We start from the raw sequence: 17,010 nt of genomic DNA, 5'->3' as shown, positions 1-17,010 counted from the left end.
TTAACCCAGAAGTCTCTTCAGTTTCTTTGTTCTATCTCTGCTGCGTTGTCATCTTTAACTCCAGTTTTCAAGCTTTGCCAGCAAAGTGGCCATTAATGTTCAGAAGAACCCTGCTGAAAGCTTGGTGCAGCTGCACTCATGTTTCCCTTCAGAAGATGCATCACTGAAATTAAATCAGAGATAAAAGATGCTGTGGAGATATTTTACCACCCTGACTGGGAGGAAGTCCTTTTGAGGGATTACAGAACTGAACCCTAAATTTTTCCAGCTTTCATTTTAGCCTCCTGCTATAACTGAAAATCTGCATAGTTTATTGGTGCATTAAAACCTGCTTTTAAATTCCAATCAGAAAAAATTTAGAATCAGAAATACTTTATTAATCCAGAGGGAATTTACTACATTACAGTAAAACAATGAGTGAGAAATTAGAATAAGGTGCTGAAATTAGTTAAAAATTAGAGAGGAAGAGGAGGATGGCGTCCTCAAGTACAAGCTGGGGGTTGGAGTTGAGGATTGTTTCCCAAGCAAACAATCCCAGCCTGTTTGAAGTCTGCTTTGTTTGGGAATTGTGAATTAACAAACTCTGATTTGGATCAAAGAAGTCAACTCTGGGTGCATTCACACCAGGATAGTCCAGTTTTTATTTTAATATTTCATTCAATTTAACTTTTATTTTACCAGGAAAAACATTAAGAACACATTTTTATTTGAAATGTTGACCTGACAAGAGCCAGACAGCATGTGTAGGACAGATATATACTCAGTGACTCGGTTCAGTTGGATTTGGGGCAACATTCTTGCATTCATGCTGCACAACTCAAATGATCCGGACCTTTTAAAGGGGACCTTTCTTGGGCCTTGAGCACCACCTAGAGGGCTGCAAAAGACATTCAGTCTTACATCTGTGGGACATGAGACCATGCAACTTCACAGGAGATACGAGAGATAGCTTTTCTAATACGCTCACTCGAAATGCAGCTTCCCACCACTTGGTGGCAGTAATGTGTTAGCTAGTTCACCAAACTACAGTAAACAGAAAGAGACACTCAGCTAGCCGCTAGCCTGTAGCAGAAGTAATGAAGTAGTATTTAAAATGTAAAATACAGACAAAAATAGTCCCAAACCTCCTAAAAAAATAAATAAAATAAATAAATAAATACAAAATTGAGCAAGAACAATCCGATTCATTAAGTACAGTTTAGTAAAGGGAAGCAGAGCTGAGAGGTCTGTATGAAGTGTTAGCTAATGTTAGCGAGAACACAATAATCTCCTACAGGGCATCTTTATAATGTTTTTGTTTGTGGTCCTTGACAAATAAGCAAGAAATAAAAAATGTAATAAAGTTACTTAACGGTATCCATCACTGAAACTTTGAAGCTGAAAACACTAAAGCGCACCTTGAAACCAAACATCCAAATTTTTAACAAAGAAAATGAGATACAGAAAACATCCGTCATGTCTGGTGACTCTTAATATTCCAAGTTTGACTCAACAATAAATATTTTAATTAAATGTTTTGTATTTAAATATCTAAATAAATACATTTACACCTTTCACTGTAGTAAAATCTAATATTTAGAAGATTTTCTGTTAATAATCCTGTTAAACGTGTTCTTGTGGGAGAATGATTTTATTCCATGAATTATCAGCCTACTGGGTGTCTTGTTGTATACATAGCCTACCGTCTTTTTCAGACTATAAGTCACTTTTTTCATAGCTTGGCTGTGTTTATTTGCTCGGATTGAAAAACTAAGGAGTAAACAAGAGGGCTATAACCACAGTATTTGCTGCTTCTGTAACACTGAAAAAATGAACTAAAACATTCATTTAAAGACAACTGAGAAAGACTGAACACAAACAAAATGCCCCAAGAAGAAAATCCTATTCTGCAGATTACAAACTGCAGGTAGTAAAATACGTAGCCGAACTCGGTGGTCGAGCAGCAGTTAGCGTAGTTGTTCAGAAATGACAGCGACGATGAAGAATTGAATGGATTCAGTGATGTGGAATGAGATTGGGAGTTTGGCGAACTTGCTTACCAGTAACCTGCTTGCTGGAGTCGTGCGTTATGTTAGCTTAGCCTGTTCAGCCTCGCCGGAATATGTTCTTTATGCTGTTATGAAGCTGAATGTGTTGATAAAAGAACACTGGTCCAGTTCTACCACGTCTTGCTGGAGAGTGATGGCGAAGAGGCAACAGAACAGATTAAAACTTGTCACACAGTCCAAGAGAAACGAGAACACACTTGATAATTGACCCGGTTATTTCATATTCAGCATGAAACTTCGTTAGCGGCTGTCTTTTAATGCAAAATGTGATGTAAACGGCGCTGCATCAAGATCTCTGAAGGAGAAGACAAAACAACCAACGAAGAAGAAAAGTAGAAAAGTTGTAACCGATCCCAGCGGTCTTGGGTTGATCAGATTTCTACATCTTCAGTGTCTGACCACAGGTCATTTCTGCAGGCCAGAGCTGCCTATCCCCCCCACACGTGCTTTTATTTTGGTTGTTTTTACCCACAATGCTGTGCACTGATCCCACAATGCACTTTGCTTTGTAGTATGTTTCCAGTATTTGGTTCACTTGAAACAGACTGAGATTCTCATTTGTAGGCGGACATTTGATCCGAGTCAGTTTGTTTGTTTGGACATTCCCAGCAAACAGACTAGGATTTGAATAAAAAGGTTGGTGTGAACACGCCTTAGTCTGTCTGCATGGATGCAGTCCATGGTCATGTCATAGTTTAGTTAAAGTAATGCTGCTTACAACTGAATGCAAGTAAAACTGTTAAAGTATTTATTTAATTCTTTTCTAAACCATCAATACACATACAAGTAAAAACTCCAAAAAATTAGAATATCGCGCAAAACTTTATTTCAGTAATTCAACTAAAAGATAAACTAACATATTATATCGACTCCTTACATGCAAAGTGAGATATTTCAAGCATTTATTTGTTGTAATTGTGATGATTATGGCTTACAGCTTATAAAAACTCAACATCTTAGAAAATTAGAATAGTGTGAAAATGTTCAGTGTTGTAGCCTCTAAGAGCCACACTCTAACCAGCTGCTTAATCCAGAACACCTGCAAAGGACTCCTGAGCCTTTAAATGGTCTCAGTCTATTTCAGTAGAATCCACATCATGGGGAAGGTTGCTGACCTGACAGATGGGCAGAAAACCATCACTGACTCCCTCCACAAGGAGGGAAAGCCTCAACAGGTGACTGCAGAAGAAGCTGGATGCTCTCAAATGAAAACATGGATCCATCCTGCCTTGGATCAACATGCTGCTGCTGGTGTAATGGTGGGGGGAGATTTTCTTGGCCCACTTTGGGCCCCTTAGTACCAGTGTGGCCTGGTTGAACCAGCACAGCCTACCTGAGTATTGTTGCTGACCATGGGGACCTGGTCCTCCTGGGCATTGACAGGGGTTCTGCCTTGGGGGGGGGGGGGATTGCTCTTGGGCTCCTGGGCTCTTTACAAATCTGGGGGGGCGGTGCTTGGCGGGGTCGGCAGCGGCGGTCCCTGGCTTACTGGGGCTGGTGCTCCGTGGCCATTGGGAGCTCCTCTGCTGCCCTCTGGGCAGATGCGTGGTCATCCCGGTGGCGGGCTGGCTGGGATACGTGCTCTTGGGGGACGGCTGCTTTCCCGGGTCCTGGGCCCCCTGGGATGGCTCTGATCTGTGTGGTGGCCCGTTTGCACGATCAGCGATCACTACTCATTCCTCTTGTTTCCAGACCTGCATGCTGAGACGGTCTCGGTCCTGTTGTGGGTTTAATCACTAACAGCTATAGGTATGTTCATGTTTTTCTTCGTGTTGCTGATGTTTTTGTTGTTGTGACTGACATAACTGACTTTTTATAGCTGCTTCTGAAGGTTGTCAGCTTTGCTTTCTTAGAGATGTTGCAGGTGTTTTGTTTTTCGTACAGGTGGTCGTTTTTATTTCTGCTAAGACTAAACAGCTGATGTTACCTTTTATCTGGTATATCCCCGTCTTTTTTTCCTCTCATCTCTTCACTCATTTTCTTTCTTTCATTTAGTTCCCCCCAGAAAGTGAATAGAAACTGAAAAATAAAGAATGTTTAAACTATGAAGAGGTGCCTTTTATCCATGAAGCTCCTCTTGGCTTCATGCCCCACAGCAGCCAGACCATCTTTCTGCTGGACAGGACGAGGTGGAAAAAGAAGTGGATGGTGGGTGGAGATAACAGACGTTTCCATATTGATTCATTCCCCATCAAACGTCTACGTGTGAACACCACAGCCCACCTGAGTATCGATGTTTGTCAGAAACTTGTTGTAATGGCTCGAGCAGAGTTCTCCCTGCTGAACCACGACCACCACAGTCTGGTATCAGGACTCGCGCAGCCCTGACTAGATCCTCGGGTTATTTTGGGGGTCAGCTGTCATGTGTCCTGTCAGCAGGACCAGCCCCCTCCTCCTCCTCCGCCTCCTCTTCGTCCTCTCCTTCCTTTGCCTTTCCGTCTCTTCTTCACCTCCACTGATCCTGGTAAGACTTTATTCTCCTTCACTCTGAATTGGCCTGTTTTGATCATGCTTCTTTAACTGCTTCATTTTTGACTCATTTTCTCCGCCGGGCTTGTTGGGAAAAATGAAGCAGATTAAAAAACGGGTCCGTTTCTCACATCTGAGGCCTAGCAGTGGCTGTTTCTAACCTTACAGTGAAATGTACTTGCTGTGGATGTGGATCACTGCGTTAAGTGACGAGCTGTCGTCATGGCGGCTGCATGTCCAGCTGCTTCGTCATTGCTCGTTTCTACAAATCTGATCCAACTGCAGCTTGTACGTGAAGAGACAGAAACTTGTTGAAGATCTTTGCTTTATTTTCTGTAAGATATGTCCAGGTCTGCTGGTTTTTGGTTCCTGGACGTGTTGTGTTGGAGAAAAACTCACTGACCTTCTGTCAGTTTTCATCTTTTCATCAAACTTCTCAGATTTCATCCTCCACGTGCCATCGTGTTTTAATGGATCAAACATTTCCTGCAGAAATTTCTTCTTAAAAACTTAATATTTGGTTTTAGTTGAATATTTTTACATAAATCAGGACTTTAACCTTTATAGCTGTTTAATGTTTAATCTAAATCCAGTAAATGTTTCTGGGATTCAACAGATTATTTTTATGCACCATTTGGTTTAATTTGCTTACTGATCAACATCGTTAACTTCAGGGGGCGGGGTACACCTGGTTGTGTAATATAGAGGGTGGAGCTTAGTTTTGGCACAGTGTGAGGTTGGGGGGGGGGTCTAAACAGAAATAAGTGAAATGAACTGAAATCTTCATGTTTCTGAACATGGAGTTTGTTTACCGACAGTTTGACCATATTTGAAGGCTCTTCAAATAGAAAACATGACAACAGCTGTGGTCTGCAGAGAGTGTGTTGGTGTGTGTGTTACTCTGAAGGCTAATTTTAACCTGACAGATACAATAACAGGAGCACCCGTCATGTTGCGACAGAGCTGTACATATCAGCTGCTGGACGAACACATGGACACAACCAGCTGAACAAGTTAAACCAGTTCACTCATTTATTACAATCCAGATCTTTGTCATTATGCAGCATTAGAAAATTTTGAGGAGTCTCTCAGCTTAAGCACACAAATAAGAAAATAGAAATATAACAAGCACACACGTAAAAAACGAAGATATAAAATATATAAAAGATATGAGAACACCTTTATATTTACAGAAAATAGGAATTCCCAGCAGATTTAATATTTACAGGGTGGATAAATTTCATCCTGGTGCAAGGTCGGAGTCTCTCTGTGGTGGTCTTAATATTCCTGATAATAGCTGTACAAACAGGGCATTACACGGGGGGTGGGGTGTGTGTGTGTGTGTGTGTGTGGAGGGGGGGGGGGTGCTCAGTCTTCCTGGATGTCCTGGAATCTACTAGGACCTCCCTGGTTTTGTTGATAAGAACCAGATTGTTCTTGGAACACCATTTTGCGAGACTCTGGACTTCTTCTCTGTAGGAGGTCTCATTATTGTTGGATATGAGACCCATCACGGTGGGATCGTCTGCTAACTTCACCACCATGTTGTTGGGGTGGGTGGCAGAGCAGTCCTGTGTGAAGAGGGGAGGGCCGAGCACACAACCCTGCGGCGTTCCAGTGTTGTGTGCTCGTGATGCTGACTTCCCTATCCTCACCACCTGGGCCTGTTGGTGAGGAAGTCCCTGATCCAGGTGCGGAGTAATGCTGCTTTCAGGGCTAGCACGTCAACATTTCCCTGAAACTCTTAGACAGTACAAAAAAATTCTGTATTTATCAATGCTCTCATTGACCATATATGATTAACACAGCTGTTTAGAAACCACCTGGAAAACTGATCGTGTTCCTCCTCTGAATGATGGAAGGAAAAAAGGATGAATTTCTGCTAAGTTTGAAACCAAACATCTGTTTACGTCACTCATCCAGGTTCAGTTCAATTCATCAGGAGGACACATGATCAATTTAGAATAGAATTACTTTATTAATCCCTTTGGAGAGTCCTCAGATGGAAACACAACAGAAGAGACACATTAGCTTTGACCAGAGGCCCTGTACAGGAGAGTCCAGCAGATGTTTGCCGACACCAAGAAGCAGCAATGCTAACATGTAGCACAGCAACATGACTAGCAGAACGCAGCAATGCTAACATGTAGCACAGCAACATGACTAGCAAGAAATAGCAATGCTAACATGTAGCACAGCAACATGACTAGCAGAAAGCAGCAATGCTAACATGTAGCACAGCAACATGACTAGCAGGAAACAGCAATGCTAACATGTAGCACAGCAACATGACTAGCAGAACGCAGCAATGCTAACATGTAGCACAGCAAGATGACTAGCAGAACGCAGCAATGCTAACATGTAGCACAGCAACATGACTAGCAGAACGCAGCAATGCTAACCTGTAGCACAGCAACATGACTAGCAGGAAGCAGCAATGCTAACATGTAGCACAGCAACATGACTAGCAGAGCGCAGCAATGCTAACCTGTAGCACAGCAACATGACTAGCAGAAAGCAGCAATGCTAACCTGTAGCACAGCAAGATGACTAGCAGAACGCAGCAATGCTAACATGTAGCACAGCAACATGACTAGCAGAAAGCAGCAATGCTAACGTGTAGCACAGCAACATGACTAGCAGGAAACAGCAATGTTAACATGCAGCACAGCAACATGACTAGCAGAACGTAGCAATGCTAACCTGTAGCACAGCAACATGACTAGCAGAACGCAGCAATGCTAACATGTAGCACAGCAACATGACTAGCAGGAAACAGCAATGCTAACATGTAGCACAGCAACATGACTAGCAGAACGCAGCAATGCTAACATGTAGCACAGCAACATGACTAGCAGAACGCAGCAATGCTAACATGTAGCACAGCAAGATGACTAGCAGAACGCAGCAATGCTAACCTGTAGCACAGCAACATGACTAGCAGAATGCAGCAATGCTAACATGTAGCACAGCAAGATGACTAGCAGAACGCAGCAATGCTAACATGTAGCACAGCAAGATGACTAGCAGAACGCAGCAATGCTAACATGTAGCACAGCAAGATGACTAGCAGAACGCAGCAATGCTAACATGTAGCACAGCAACATGACTAGCAGAACGCAGCAATGCTAACATGTAGCACAGCAACATGACTAGCAGAACGCAGCAATGCTAACATGTAGCACAGCAAGATGACTAGCAGAACGCAGCAATGCTAACATGTAGCACAGCAACATGACTAGCAGAAAGCAGCAATGCTAACCTGTAGCACAGCAACATGACTAGCAGAAAGCAGCAATGCTAACCTGTAGCACAGCAACATGACTAGCAGGAAACAGCAATGCTAACATGTAGCACAGCAACATGACTAGCAGAACGCAGCAATGCTAACCTGTAGCACAGCAACATGACTAGCAGGAATCAGCAATGCTAACCTGTAGCACAGCAACATGACTAGCAGGAATCAGCAATGCTAACATGTAGCATAGCAACATGACTGGGAGAAACTCAGCTAGAAGACTCTACCAAACACTGGGATCCAAACCAAACACAGCTCAGACCCTGAGCAGTTATATGGGAACGTAAGAAAAGCACAAGAACAGCTCTGTCCAGTTTAGAGCTTCTGCTAAGGACTCCAACTGGTCACATGGGATCTTGTTTTGTTTTTTCATCGTTATGAAGATTTGTCAAAAACTTCCTAAAAAAAAATCCTCATTTCCCTGCAGGAACGTTTTAGTGCTCCATGTTTCAGAAAATAAATTTATGTTTTATCTCTTGACTTAAATATTCATTAGACTCCATTTAACAAATGAAAACTTGTCATCCGACATGTTGCTTCCGATCCTGATAAATCTGGAGAAAATCCACCTGAAATTTGAGCTAAAACTTTATTAAACCAGCTCAGAGTCATTCTGTCTCTCAGGAACCTTCCAGATGGAGACGTCAGTGAAGGCAGCTGAAGTCTTAGTTCCCCCCCAACCGGACAAGGCGTCCTCTCTGGAGCCTGAGCACTCTGAGGGCGGAGCAGCAGCTCATACATCCTCCTCTTCCTCAGACACCTTCAGCGCCATGGAGGAGTTCTGCCGCCGGCTGCAGGACATCGTCAGCACGCATGGCTCTGCAGCCGCCCTCCTGGACAAACAGGTGAGCGACTTCAATCATCGTTTACCACGAAGCTGACTCACTTTCCAGCTGCTGATGGTATGCGGGACTTAACGTGAGAAATGTTCTGCTTCAGATGCAACAGAGTGTTGTGGAGGCGGAAATGGAGAAGCTGAAGGAGGAGGTGAAAGCTGACCTCATAGTTGCCACAGACACAGGTAAGACAGCAAGATGCTAAAATCACCTACCAGTTTATCAGTTTAATCACCATTTGCATCTTAATCCGCCCAGAAAACAGAAATCCAACTCCAAACAACATGTATGAAAAAGATCATGAATAAACATTAAAAGCAGTTAATATGACTTAAATGAATAAAACTTCTTGTTTTGAATAGTTTTCTGAATGTGACCTGCCATCAAATCCAACAGCTCGGCAAAATTGTCCATCTAGGAAAGTTCAGATGTTCTGAGATGCTTTCTTCTCAAATATGTCTGCAAAAGACTCAGAACATCATGACCTCTAGTTAAACCCAAAGAAAGGATTAACTGACTGGCTGACCTGTTTCTCTGTAGACATCTCACTCATCAAGCAGAGTCTGAACAACCTGTCATCTGCTGAGGAGAAACTGGAGGACCTGGTGGGGAAGTATGCCGACCTGGTGAGGAAGCCTTCAGTCTTTCAGATCCACGTTTAAACTGGGCCAATGAGCCTCACGTATGATAACTGTGTGTTTGCAGGCAGCGCTGCGTCGCAGCGATGAGCAGAAGCTGAACGTTTTGCAGCAGAAGCTGTCGCTCCTGCAGGAGGAACGGAAGCAGCTGCAGGCTGAAAATCACAGCAGCCTCGCAGCTCGCAGCAAGCTGGAGACTCTGTGCAGAGAGCTGCAGGTGTACCACAACACCATCAGGGTACGACTGGAGGCTGCAAGCCTCAACCCTCACCTGAGTCATTCATGTAGAAAAAACTCCTAAATAAAGGGATGAACCAGTGTTTTCTAAACACAAACTTAGCAAAGAAACAGTTTAAAGTGGATCTTTAGGCTCTTTGTCACAAAGACGCATCATTTGTTCTCATTTCTTTAGTTTCTTCTCTGTAAACCAGCAAAGATCAGACAGTCTGACAGACAGAAAACAGGACTTTAGCAGCAACAAGGTGATTCCCTGTGAGCTGGAAACTCAGCTCATCTCAGCATGGAGGCACGTGGAGGAAAAAGAAGAAGAGTCAGGACTAAAAACTATCTACAGCAGAGGATCTGAAATCCAGCAAAGACCTGAACCAGGACCTGAGAGATGCATCTACGAGTGAATCCTCCCCAGGAGGTTGAGATGCCTGAAGACGGTTAAACTGTGAGATAATCAACCAGCTCCTGAAGTTTTTAATAAAAGCACTTTTTAGAGTAGTACAAAGTGCTTTAAATAGTACCTGACCTAACAAATAAACACACACACACGTGTTGCTGAGTTCTGGAGTAACTGTGGGTTAGAAGTACTCTGAGGAGACGACTGAAGACAGAAGCACCTCAGACCGAATATTCAGTCCTTAGAATGAAACATCGGCGTTTACATGCATGTTTGCTCACGTCTCCTGCAGGAGGAGACGCTGCAGCGCTGCAGGGAGGATGAGGAGAAGAGGAAGGAGATGAGCTCCCACTTCCAGGAGATGCTGACGGAGATCCAGGCTCAGATCGAGCAGCACAGCGCCCGGAATGACAAGCTGCGCCTGGAAAACTGCAACCTGACCGACAAACTGGAGAACCTCATGACCCAGTGTGAGCGCAGGGAGGAGGTGAGGAGGAGGAGGAGGAGGTCAGAATGTTGGCCCGTTTGATTAACTGCTCATATTCCTCCCTTAGTGGGATGAATAAAGGAAACATTATGTGGCATTCAGCAGGATTTCAGCTTTCAGGTGGACACGGAGCTGCAGCTTCTCCACGTTTAACATGTAAAAACGCTGCACATGCAGAGTGACGTGTCCTCGTCTCCCCGCAGAGCTTAGAGAAGATCGACAAGCATCACGACCTGCAGCTGAAGCTGACCGAGGCCCGACTGCAGCAGGCCAACGCGCTGCTGGCCGAGGCCGAGGAGAAGCACAGCAGGGAGAAGGAGTATGTGAGTACTCAGGACACGTTTCAGCTCGTTAAGTGACTGGATCGTTTCACAGGACGTCGCTACGGCGTGGTGGGCGGAGTTTACATCTCTGCTTCATGTTTAGTTACTCTTCAACCCCAAAATGTGGATTAATGCTTGCCTTTAAGATGAAATTATTCTACATGTGCAGGCAGATTGAGGCATAAAAAGTAGAAAAACATTATTTTCTAAAACCTAATCCTGAACTGGTTTGTAGGAATTAACAAAGCAGAGGCGTCACATTATCAGTTACAGCCGATCCCATCCCATCTCACTTTACTTGCATTTAACTTTTTCCCCCTTCATTTAAGATGGAAATTAACTGAAATAAAGATACCAAATGTTAATTATTCTCAACAATTTAATTTGAGTGTCAAAGGTCCAACGACATAGTTTTCAAAGTGTATCGCCACAAATTCAGCCTTGGTTCATTTCAGCCGTTCCAGATGTGGCTCTAGTGAGCTCTACTGTGAACGGGCTGTTTCTGAACCTTTAAATGCTCACGGGCGCCGTCTGTCCAGGATCCGGCTTTCACTGGCACCGCTCAGGGATATCAGAGGGCAGGCTCAGCTAGCCGGGGGGCTAGCTGAGCTGACAGGATCCACTACCAGGGCAGTGGTTATTTCCCTTCGTGAGGTCACAAAGGGAAAGATCTCAGACTCACCCGTTTGAACTCACATTCACTAAAAAGTGGAGCAAGTGAGAGAGGAAACAGAATTTTCTAATTCTTGGGCCTCTTACAGGCTATGAGGACACATGTGACTGTAAGAAAACCTTTAGGAAGGGAATTTGGTAACACTTTACAATACTGGACACAAAATTTGCTTCATTACTAGGGAACGCCTTGGGGGGCGAATCAGGAACTAATGGTAAGTTAACCAGTACCTACTGGTGCCCACAAAGACCAGGCTTAATAGGGAACTTCTGGTTAGTTATCAGGGAAACCAAAAAGGAATGAATCAGGTACTAATAAAAAGTATGTAGAGTGGTCGGAGCAGGAAACACTGAAAGCCTGCAGGACCGAACTGAGCAGCTAGATTTAGATTTAATGTTTTATTTGATCTGTACACATGCTCAACAGTTCTGATAATGTTTTAATTAATTCCCATCTTAAATGTAGGAAACGTGCTGAATACAAGGTGAGATAAAATGTCAAGTTTAAAGCTGTCTTTCCCCCGGTATCACAGGTGTGTCCACCACCTGAACCGAAGGAGCAGAAATCTCTGCAGTGCTTCTGAAACAAGCTCAGAAACTAAATCTTATGTTTTATGTGCATACATTTTCAGCCTCCTGTCCAATAATAGAGCTTCCACATGCTAAAAGTTTCATTATTTCTAAATCTGTCGACATGCACGTCTGCAGTTTTCTGCATGTGAGTAAGCTGTTCCTGCATCAACGCTTTCACTTTCTGAGCTGTACTCGTGTCTGTTATCTTATGCTCTGATGTTTCTCATCTGTTCCCCTCAGAGGAAATATTTCTGTCAGGTATTCGGTGAAGAAGCCGCAAACACTGACTGCTTTGTTTCTGTCGCCGTAGTTGCTTAGAGAAGCTATTGACAAAACAAAGAAATGCTTCGCTATGAAGGAGCAGGAGCTGGCCATGAAGAAGAAGGTAAAGACCCGTCTGTAATGCATCTGTCTGTTCTCTTCTAACCAGTTACTGGTTGAGGCTGCTCAGTGGAAACTGCAGGCTAAGACACTCAGAGAGCAGGGGACTGTCATGCAGGCACAGGTGAATATTCTCAGAGTCTCAACAGAACTGCGTCAGAACTTCACCACTTTCATGCATCACCTCAGATCACAGACGTCGGCTCAGGCCCAGAAACAGGCGACGTCTGACTGATGAAGGACTGTTGCCTTCATCTTTCCTTCAACACGAACAACAGAGCTGCAGTTTCTTCTTCCTCTGCTTTCTAACACGACATGTACTCTGGCGTTTGTCATGCAAGAATTATTATTTAAGATATTATAATTTCCCTTCTTTTAATTTAATAAGCGTTTGTATTTTTTCCTAAAATGAAACTTTATTTTAATCTGCATCCACAACGTTCACAGAAACTCCGACATTCTGAAAATTTTCCCGTTTGGGGCAAATTTAGCCAAAGCCCCAGCTGGTGCTGTGATATGTTGTTGGAAAGCCTGGTTAGTCACCTTTACAACCAGGTAGAAACTGGGTAGCAGCCTCAAAATACGGAATACTGTCGGTGATTTTGGCACATTTTTAGGGCGCTGCTAACACATTTATCTGTGTTTCTCATTCCACAGATGCACAGTTCTTATAAGGTCTATCTGGATGTAAACAGGACCAATCAGGCTTTCCAACCCTGTATAATACAACCCCAACTTTTATTACTGAAGGGCAGAAATAATCCAAAATATTTTCATATGCAGATAAATTTCAGTCCAACCCAGTCTACCTCATCGGTTTTAGTAAAGCTTATCCTCAGATTTCTCTTCAAAATTTTCCAAAACTTAAAAATCTTAATAAAATGAATCAACTGAACAGATTTAGTTTATTGTTCTCTCTGGAAGTGGATCCATTTCGAGTGCATCGATCGACCAGCTGCAGCTACTAACGTTTCAGCTTGTGCAGACGTCTCTGACATGTTTGTCCAACTTTAGGACGAGACATTCGTCTCTGCATCAGTCTGACTGTGTCCCCTGTCCTTCCACAGCTGACCCTCTACGCTCAGAAGTTTGATGACTTTCAGGAAACTTTGGCCAAAAGCAACGAAATCTATGTCCGCTTCAGAGAGGAGATGAACAACGTAGGTGGAGAACACGCCTTTTTCCTTTAGATCTCCATGACAAAGTCATGTGGTTATTTACTGTGCTGCAGACCTTTGCTCAGACAATTTAATCTTTTTTCCAGATGTCTGATAAGATGAAGAAGGTGGAGAAAGAGTCCAACGTGTGGAAAACTAGGTTTGAGAACTGCAACAAGGCTCTGACGGACATGATTGAGGAGGTACGTCCAGGGAACCTCAAACATGCTCATTGTGGTTCTTTGGCAGCAGAGTAGAACTTTTGATAAAGTTGCTTCCTCTGAACAGAACTAAAACCTCATATCTAAAGACTGAAGTTTGGTTCCTGACATCCTGAATAGAAGCCATCATGAAAAGTTCAGCTTATTTAACACCAAACGCAGAAAGGAATCAAAAACTTACACAAGAAAATGAAAAAGAACCACAATGTTTGAGTTCTTACGGCTTGTTGTCCGACCAACTGATTGGTTCAGTAGAGCCAAGCATCATCTGCATAGAAATGAAATGTTAAGACCATGCTGCCTGATGATATGTATTGGAAGCATATATATACGTATGTGTACAGTTCTCTGAGGAACTCCACTCTGTGTGAGGAGTCGTTGGACCTGGAATCAATCAGATATACGACTCACCGTCTCTGACCAGATAACAGAAGGACAGAAATTTTACACAACAGAAGATAAAACAGCAGTAAAACGAATCCAGACTTTAGACTTTGAGTCCATGAAAAAACAATAGATTTTTTTAGGTTACATTCTTTGATTTTCTCTTTCAGAGAGGTGAGAAAGGAAAAGAGTACGAACTCTTTGTCCTGAAGATTCAGAAGTTGGAGAAGCTTTGCCGTGCTCTTCAAGATGAGAGGAAAGTCCTCTATGAGAAGATCAAGGACGTTCGACAGTCCAACTCCAGCCTCCCATCCAAGCTCTCCAACTTTGTTGACGCCCCTGAAGGTGTTGATGAATCTGAACTGGTGGTTTCTGAGGATGTCCAGGAGGATGACCCGGTTCTGACGGAGAACATGGCCCGTCTGAAGGAGGAGCAGACTAAGCTGCAGGAGTTCGCCGCCTCCCTGTTGGCAACGCCAGACTTTAATGATGATCCAGAGGAAAAGGAGGAGCTGGACCTTGAAGAGGATATTGTCGCTTCTGCATTTGTCCAGTTTAAAACTAAACCTCAGGACAAACAGAACCTGGTTTCAGAACCGGAGCTGGTAGAAGATGTAAAACCAGCAGAATCTGATCTCCCACAATTAGTTCAATCTGAGGAAGTCCAAAAGACTCCAATTCCTGAGGAGACGAGTTCTGAAACAATACAGACTGGCCCTCATCTGGAAGTTGAGGAGGTTCAGAAACAAGTCAAGGCTGGAGACGTGGAACCCTTCAAGCAGCCAGAACCACGGCCTGAGATGACCCAGGCCGATCCAGAACCACGGCCTGAGATCATCCAGGCCGATCCAGAACCACGGCCTGAGATCATCCAGGCAGATCCAGAACCACGGCCTGAGATGACCCAGGCAGATCCAGAACCACAGCCTGAGATGACCCAGGCAGATCCAGACCCACGGCCTGAGATGGCCCAGGCAGATCCAGAACCACGGCCTCAGATCACCCAGGCAGATCCCGAACCAGAAACAAAGACCATGATCCTGCAGGAGGATGGCGAGCAACCAGAAAAAGATGAAAAGATCCAAAGGCAGCAAGTGACTGAACCAAAACCGGTACCAAAAGAGTCAAATCCTCCATCTGAAGACACGTCCAGATCTGCTGCTTCTTCCAAGAAACCGGCGCCGAAGAAGAAGAAGAAGAGGAACAGCAAGAGCACGAGCTAAACACGAAGTTCGGACCGAGGGTGGGAGTGTTTGTGTGTGACTAGATTTTATAAAAACGTAAAAGTCTGTTTGTCCAAGCTGCTGCAGCCGAGACGTCAATCCAGAGTCACCGAGGTGGGAAGGAGAACCGAACCGAAGACGGAGTTCATTCAACAGCCCTTTTCACGTACAGCAGCCGAACAGAACCGCTGGCTGGCGTCCACACCAGTTGAGACAAAACTGTAGAAAGTCTTCAATAAAGCAGTTTTTCACTTAAAGTTTGAGTAAGATTCCTCTTTCAGCTTCTACATCAGTATTTCCTGCATGTTCAGAATCAGAGTGGTTATATTTATGTGAAAATTAGGTTGAAAATGTTTCCACTGATTCAGGACGAGTAAAGAAATACAGCACAAAGTAAAACTCTAAGCCACCTGGTTTCTTTTCCTAATATGAAACTGCCTTTAGAAGCTGAAGCCCTTTAATCCCAGTCACCATGCAGGGGTTATGTTTTTAGTTGTGGTGGGACTTTAATTACGATTAATTACAGAAAAAAAAAAAGAACGAGTTAAAAAATTAACGAGTTTAATCGCAGTTTGTTCCAAACAATGCGGAACGTTTGTCAGTGCACGGTTTCTAGTACACCAGTTAAACTGATGGACACGTCCGAGCTCGGCTAAATCATGGATGTATTATAGAACTGGATAACGGACTGAACAATGGCGGCACGCCGATTTTTCCCAGTGGCCACTCGTGGTACTGCAACAAAAAATCCCATGGGGCCCAAAAAGCATTTTTCCCATAGGCCACAATGGTAAAAGACACGGCTGTAAAACTGTTGACAGGACGTCTTCAGCTTTAAACACAGCTAATTACTAATCTTTCTATTCAATATTTTTAATTCATAGACATTTAATCCGTCAATTATTTTTCAAAAGGCCATAAAAGCCACAGAAAAGTCTCTATTTCTCCGGTGACGTCACGGCTGTGCACATGCACTGCCGAAGCGCGGTCATGCTGTGTCGGGAGCGAGGAGGACGGCTGTTGACTTCAATATGATGGGAAAGCTGTTCGTAAAAGTTAAGTTAAAGTTAAGTTTCTTTTTTCTGATATCGAGTAACTTAATACATTTGTATTCTTAATGTTTGATATTACATGCATGATAGTTCCTGTTTTTAAACGTATTGTGACCTAAATCCTAATTAGCTCTAGGTTGTAGTTACGACCACCTGTTTAAACCACCTGATAGTGCGTTTTACTGGTTTATTTTATGTAAAGAGAGATTCAGCCCATGAATAGATCGGGGAAAGTGAGGGTGGCTTTTTTTTTTATTTGTTAATTTCTTATATTTTGGTTCACATTAGTTCACTTTTTGTTAAGTAGTTTAATCACACTGTTCACCCAGAGGGCAATAGAATTTTTTTTAATTAAAATATTTTGTCTTATGAGCTGCTATTCTATTTTCGTTAGTTCAAATAAAATATGAATAACAGTCTTGACGCATCGCTGTCAGTGATATTTTGTTATACATATACAGTTAAATATTTTGGGAGTGTTGAGCCATTTCATGACAGCGACACAATGTCGCCAAGTTAGGTAAAATAGCCTACAAAACCATTTTCAATCCCTAACGGAAATCACGATACATAAAATACATAACTACATAATAAATATAGAATGGTGATAACCCAAGTGG

At 43.3% G+C, this 17,010-nt stretch overlaps 2 protein-coding genes across 4 annotated transcripts in view; one reads left to right on the top strand and one right to left on the bottom strand.

The window, feature by feature from the left end:
- Positions 1–17,010, bottom strand: part of LOC121634100 (gastrula zinc finger protein XlCGF57.1-like) — a 540,387-nt gene that overhangs the window by 499,834 nt on the left and 23,543 nt on the right. The window lies entirely within an intron of this gene.
- txlnba (taxilin beta a) lies at positions 4,414–15,595 on the top strand. Of its 3 annotated transcripts, XM_041976542.1 has the most exons (12): positions 4,414–4,512; positions 8,440–8,660; positions 8,755–8,836; positions 9,192–9,277; positions 9,357–9,527; positions 10,210–10,404; positions 10,608–10,727; positions 12,283–12,357; positions 13,421–13,513; positions 13,618–13,713; positions 14,286–14,924; positions 14,958–15,595. In XM_041976542.1, the coding sequence occupies exons 2-12, from the start codon at positions 8,451–8,453 to the stop codon at positions 15,336–15,338; spliced, it is 2,148 nt and encodes a 715-aa protein (XP_041832476.1). In that variant the 5' UTR covers positions 4,414–4,512; positions 8,440–8,450; the 3' UTR covers positions 15,339–15,595. The 3 variants fall into 3 exon arrangements, with proteins under 3 accessions (XP_041832476.1, XP_041832475.1, XP_041832474.1); XM_041976541.1 differs by lacking the exon at positions 12,283–12,357 and adding an exon at positions 12,403–12,477 and having other exon boundaries at positions 4,436–4,512; positions 14,286–15,595; XM_041976540.1 differs by having other exon boundaries at positions 4,436–4,512; positions 14,286–15,595.

The sequence above is a fragment of the Melanotaenia boesemani genome, chromosome 22 (assembly GCF_017639745.1).
Source record: "Melanotaenia boesemani isolate fMelBoe1 chromosome 22, fMelBoe1.pri, whole genome shotgun sequence".
NCBI classification, from domain to species: Eukaryota; Metazoa; Chordata; class Actinopteri; order Atheriniformes; family Melanotaeniidae; genus Melanotaenia; species Melanotaenia boesemani.
Note: the sequence above shows the minus strand (reverse complement) of the source record. Positions and strands in the feature narration are given on the sequence as shown.